At 38.0% G+C, this 6322-nt stretch overlaps 1 protein-coding gene across 1 annotated transcript in view; it reads left to right on the top strand.

Annotated features, from left to right (window-relative positions):
- PARG (poly (ADP-ribose) glycohydrolase) overlaps positions 1-6322 on the top strand; it is a 66251-nt gene that overhangs the window by 10043 nt on the left and 49886 nt on the right. Inside the window, exon 6 of the mRNA XM_009334615.1 lies at positions 1-61. This exon is cut by the window's left edge and continues 5 nt beyond it. Coding sequence (XP_009332890.1) covers positions 1-61 — 61 coding nt within the window. The remainder of the gene's footprint in view (positions 62-6322) is intronic.

Raw genomic sequence — 6322 nt, 5'->3', positions numbered from 1 at the left:
GTACAATGTTGCTTATTCCAAGAAATGGGACTTCACTGCTCTTACCGACTTCTGTGAGAAGGTAAACCAAGTTGATTCAAAATAGGAAGAAAAGTAAAATATCAGCGACTACTTTGTCTGTATGTCTCAGTGCTTTTGGCTTTATTTCCCTTTGCAAGAGTAAAGGTCTTGCAATTATCATCTATGTGGACAGTTATTTGGCTGGTAACTTCAGTTGAAATGATAATTATACTTATAAACTGGATTCATTTTAAATCTTAAGCAGGTAATTTGGGTGCCTCGGTAACAACTAAGGTTACTGAAGGTAAGGTGAGAAATGCCTTTTCTCTGTTTTATGATAACCAGATTTATTAATAAATTCTATTAATATTTCCAGTGTAATGGTTTCTTGTTTTAAAAAGTTGCTTTTTTTTTTCCTCCTTTAAACAACTTTAATGTTATATTACAGTGGTGTTTGTATAGACCATGCTTTGCTGGTCTAGCAATAAAATTTTGCTATATGCTGAGGTGATGAATTTAAACTGTAGAGCCTTTGAAAGATTGGGTGGTTTTTATGACTTCATGTTACCTTCCTGGAAGAGGATGGAAAAGAAAACTGAATAGTAATAATAGTCCAACTTGCATTTGCCACTTAATGTACATCCTGACTAACGTTCAGAAACTATGCTAATTAAAGCAGTATGGGAGATTAAATGAGATGCAATAGAAATTGTTGTGTTTTTCTTCCACCAACTCAGAAGTGCTTTTAAAATACGTGTGCTTGTTTTCTTGGGAGGGGCTTGCTAAGCTGTGTTAAGGTTCAGTGGAAACTAAACTTGATTTGAAGTTAATTTTGTTAGTTATGTATGTTTAAAATAGATGTCTGCTTAATTCATGTGATTAGAGGCCCTGTTCTTTCTATTGTCTATTTCCATTGCTTATAGGAACTACTGTTTTACAGAATGAGTTTTGTTTTGCATGCAACATGGTATTGTTATTACTGACAGAAGATACCTATACAAATACCAGTGGTACCGTATTTGCTAGCCATGAGAGCTACTGTGTTCGCCCGTCTTGCCAATTTAGTGCTTCCTCCTCTCCTCTGTGGGGTCTCTCTGTTTTTCAGGGTGTCATGGCTGGATGGTAGAAGCTGTGGACATTTGGCTTCTTTGCTCCTGTTGACTCTTGTACTAATTGAAATCAACTTGGCCTGTTCAACTGTTCAGTCTTGTGTTATTGAAGAATACGTATTTAAATTATTAGAATGTTTTAAAGTACAAGCAAACTGTTTATTTAAAAATCTGACTCAGGAATGTACCAGATTCTCATCGTAGTGCTACAAATGCAACTGAGCTTGTCCTGATGTGTTCATATCGTGCATCTGGGAGTTTGGAAACTATGGATGATTAGATTCAGAGATCATCAGCCAGGGAGAGTAAGTAATATCAGCTGTCTCCAGAGAAGAGAGGAACAATAGGGAAATAAACTATGTATCAGGCATCAATCTTTCACTGAGGGTGAAAAGGCAATTTCTGTCACCTGGGAATGATGATTTATTTGTGAGGTTCCCAGATGAGGGGAGGAGAGCTGTTTCAAAACATGGATTTTTAGACCAAGGTGAAGAGTGTACAGCAGTATATTAAATAAGGAACAGTGAAGCACTGTAAGACAGTGGCTTCTTGTAGACCACAAGAGCAAAATCTTACCCTGGCTTTGTTTATGGAATATATTGAATTTAGTGAGCAGAACATGTGGAGGGGATACATCTTGTAGAGAGCTGTTTAAATCTTTTCTATTACTAAGGGACGTGTGAACTCTTCAAGTTCTGTAAATTAACAAGGCATCTTCTTTCAAAGACTGTTTGCGGTCTGCTTAAGTGAGCAGCTGTTGAGTGAAAAGTTGAGATCCTCTGTGGAAATGACCTCAATGTACTAGCTGTAGTGAAGTGTAACTTTGGGAGTTAATGATTAAGGGCTTACCGTTGGCTTGTGTATTTTCTTGTTTATCTTATGGTTTTGAAGGAACAAGGGAACTGTTTCGGGCGACGTCTGCTCAGCAGAAGTTGAGAGGGTTGGTTGAAAGGAAAGCTGGCTTGAGTAATCAGCCCAAAGGGAGGGGCAGCAGCTCAACAGAGGGAGAAATAGTCACAAATATATATTAAAAGAAAAAGAGTAAAACAGAGTCCAAGATCCTCAAATATCTATTTATATTCTTGGGCACTGTTGACTTCCAATACATTCTTAACCAAGAATTCTGTGGTCTGATTTAGAAGGGAGCTAGGTCCGCAAATCTCATGGTGTCTATTTCAGTGATTCATTTAAGGCCACTGTATTCAGATATTACTTCAATATGTCTGTGCTTGGTAAATTATAAAGCACCATTTGGTATTTTATCTTCTGATTCTGGACACAGCTCACCTTATCTATTAGTCTGTTAAATGCTTTCATACCAGTCTTACATTGCGTTTCCTATTTTAGGTAGTTTCCTTCCAAGTTACACAGTCAAAATATGCATTATTTTTAAATCCTGCTTGTAAGATTGAAATCAATTTCCTTGTAAGAACAATAATTACCAGTTTCTTGGGCTTAAGTTTATTTTCCTTTAAGATTAAAACACTTTCAGCTTTCTTAACTAATGGTAAATAAATATCACGTATGTGAGCCAGGTTTTTTTCCCAAAACAACATATCCTGACATGTACAGGCTGACCAGTTTTAAGGTTTGTCCAAAGTATTGTCAGAAGAGGGAGCCCTCACACAGTTGTTGATGCCAGTTAATGTGTGGAAGTAACGTTGCTATTTGTACAGTGAAGTAAATTTGGGAGCTTTTTTTGTTTCTTTTAAAAAGTTCATAGCACCCATCAGTAATGTACGTAAAGCTCTCGGAAGCTTACTTGCTTCAGACATCTGGCAGTTTTGTTGTCCTCTATGGAATTTCCACACTGTTGTATTGATTTGTTTTGCCATCTGTTTGTTAATATTGGCAAACAGGCTTAGGATTTATTCAAGTTATTACTTAGTGTATGAAAATTATTAGTGCCAGCATTTTTCTTCTTACTTGCAAAATTCTTGTCACTTGAAAGTCATCCTTGCATCTGTTTCCCCAGAACTTACCTAGAAGCCAGACAGGAAAGAGTAAACAACAAGCAGAAAAGGAAACGTGAGGAAACCGCTGTGGATGGAGCTGTCTCGGGACCCACAATGTGTTGTAGATGAGCTTTATTTACGTGAATGATGATAGGTTGGGAATTTATTACATGCTTTTGATCAACAGTGCTACGTACTGTAGTAGTTCTTATTTTTCATTCTTGTAGATTTGCCCTTCCACTTCCAGGCAAGACCAAATTCTGTTGCTTTTCCCCAAGTGCACGAAATAAAAAGTCTAGTGAGGTCATTCAAGGCTTATGTCTTGGACTAATCTCCAACAACAGCAACTTTAAATAAAGGGGAAAAGTAGTAGGGCTTTATCATTTACGACAGTCACACGGACTGCTGCTTTAGATTGGGCCTGCTTGTTCTGGACATGCTTTGTTTTTATTGTATTGCTTTAAAGTCTCAGAGCTGAAGCATAATTCTTGCTAATGTTGTTTCATGAACTCTTCCTCTTATTGCTTGCATCTGTCCTGCTCTTTCAGGAACAGAGGAGTGTTTAAATCTGAAAATGACACGACATTGTATAAACAGTGCATAACTTTCTTTAAAGGTGATCCTTCTTTTAAATTCAGTTTTAGTTGTGTAGTATACAAGAACTTGTCAGCAGGATTTACGTTGCAAAGCTTCAGGAACCTTCATGATATAGAACCTCTGCCGTCATTAAAATCTGAGCTCTTTTGAGGTGAACCAGTCAGTGAGCAGCCTCACAACTTGTTTTTGTCCTTTACAGTAGAGCTGTATCAAACTGAGTTATTTGGTCCCGTCTAAAACTTGTGAGATTTAGCAGCAATACTGAAGAACAAATCTACTGAAAAAATGAGACATACACTGACAGTGACAAAAAAGAACTCTGCAGGCAATGAAACAACAATGGGCTCTTTTATTGCTCACGTGGTTTAATTTCAGTCTTCTAAACTCCTTTGAAACCTGGAGAACTATAGCATTTACGTCATTTTAGTGTCAGAAAACAAAGGAATAATGCTCATATACTTTTCAGTTCTTACCTGCAAGTTATCTAAGTTACAGGCTTTCCTGATACGCTTCAGTAAAAGGAAGGAATCGGATCTAGTCATCTGATTTTTAGCTACCCTTGCTGCTTTTTGGTATGTGCAAAGCAGAAAGAGAGGGACTCATATGCAGGACTGTCAGCATTTAGGATTCCCCAAATATTTGTGTTTAAAAAGTTACTTTGTGAAATAATGTCTGTATGCTATTCAGTGCTGAAAAGGATTAAATCCCGTACTTAGGCATGTCATTAAAAGACAAACTGTAATCCTTGATTACTCATGTATTGGAAATTGCAAATAGTTTAGATGTAAGTTTGACTGATCTCTTAAGAAGCATAGACTGGAGTTTAGGTAAATTTGTGTGGCATAGGCAGTGATTGCCTCTGTTCTTCTGTGAGTCATGTGAAAAATGCATCACAATACATCTTGCAGATGTTCACATTGTATCCATAACTATTTTTATGTTTGTCTGGACTCTTTGAGCTTGGTCATCTTGGTGGAAAGTTTGTGTCTGTGAAATGGAGAAGGTACAATGAGTGGAGTCAGGAATGGTGTAAAGGTATGTAATAGTTTCCATATGAGGAATATCTAAATAAGCTAGGACTGTTTCATCTTTTCATCTTAGTTAAGAGAGAAGTGAGGAATGGGTGTAACAGTGGTGTCCAAAATGAACGTAAGAGAGGGAGAAGAGGAAGTGACTGTTCATTCTTCTAGTACAGCAGTTAAGGGATACCAGATGAGCATTCCTAGCAGGCAAGGGTTTCAAAACCAGACAAAAGTAATTACTTACTTAGATACTGAATAAAAGGCTGTGGAACTCCTTGTCAGGGGTTGTAGAGGATGATATGGCTTTACATCAGGTTTTGAAGGGATTTGGAGAAATTGCTGGTAGGAAGATCCCATTGACACGTACACAGATACTGTGATGGACTCTGGAAATTTCTGAAACTGATTAAGGCAAGTAAAGAGTGTTGTGAGGAAGTGCTGCTGATTACTTGCTTTTCTTGCTGCTAGACTTTTCTAGGCATCTTTTGTTGGTGGGCTTTCATGAACTTTTGTCCGTCTTTACATTCTTATGACTTTGCTGGGTTGAAGTTGAGAGGCAGAAGTGGCCTTGTCACGCAGGCCCCATTGTGGCGTAGTACCAACATGAGATGTTGGTGACAGAAAGGTATGGGGACCTATACGCTAGCCTCTCTTAGGAGGACAAAATAATAAAGGTAACTGACATTTTAAATGAACCTCACTTGAAGGCACTTATGCCTTTTAAAATCTGTTTTTTCAGGCTTTCTGCAGAACTTCAAACCCTTGGTGCCTACTTGATGCAAGCAGGAAGACTTAAAGGGGACATGCTATCAGTATCTTTACAAAGACACTCTCATTCTCCACTGTATAATACTCAGTTCCCAACTGTTTGATTTGGCTTTTAGTGTAGGAAAAAGTGTGTGTGTGTCTGCAGTGCCCGTTTATGGATGTCCTATGCTCTTTTTGTCTTTTGGGAAAGCTGTTTGAAGCCAGTCAGTCTATTTAATGACCAGGATCTGCATATTTGCTGTTGATTCCCATATAAACTCAGCATTCAGGAAATCTTTTCTATTATGAAAGAAGCTGTATAACTTTCACATTTGGAATTTTCTGTGAGGTTGAAAGAAACATGCTAATGCTCTTTAAAAAGACCAGTCTCTTCCCCCGTCTATACTTAATTGCAGAGAAGAACCTTCAGCAGAAGGAGAAGGAAGAATGTATCAGACCACTTTATCTGTGCTCCTTTTTCTCCTTTTCCAGTCAAGCATGAGTTCACTGGTTTTAGCCTCAAAACTGGCTAAAATACAGGTTTTTTTATGGCACAAATCTCAGCTTATCCTAAAACCTGATAAAAAGCTATGTAGCAAGAAAACAAGGTCAGTTGGCAAGCTGAAGGAATATATTGCTATTTTTCTGCACCCTTTAGTTATGCTTTTACATGATATAGAATACGTGCTATTAAAAATGTTTGTGTCACAATTACAGCTGTAATTAGTTTTGAAACAGGATTAGAAAAGGAGTCCCATTTCTCCCTGCTTCTTTCCATTAAAACTTTGTTGTGGTTTAACTGGGCAGGCAGCTAAACACCACACAGCCCTTCGCTCACTCCCCCCTGCCCCCGTAGGATGGGGGAGAGAATCGGGGGGGGGAAAAAAAGTAA

Source organism: Pygoscelis adeliae, unplaced genomic scaffold (genome assembly GCF_000699105.1).
Source record: "Pygoscelis adeliae isolate BGI_AS28 unplaced genomic scaffold, ASM69910v1 Scaffold361, whole genome shotgun sequence".
Classification (NCBI taxonomy): Eukaryota; Metazoa; Chordata; class Aves; order Sphenisciformes; family Spheniscidae; genus Pygoscelis; species Pygoscelis adeliae.
The sequence above is the reverse complement of the archived record's forward strand: the minus strand, read 5'-3'. Positions and strand labels throughout refer to the sequence as shown.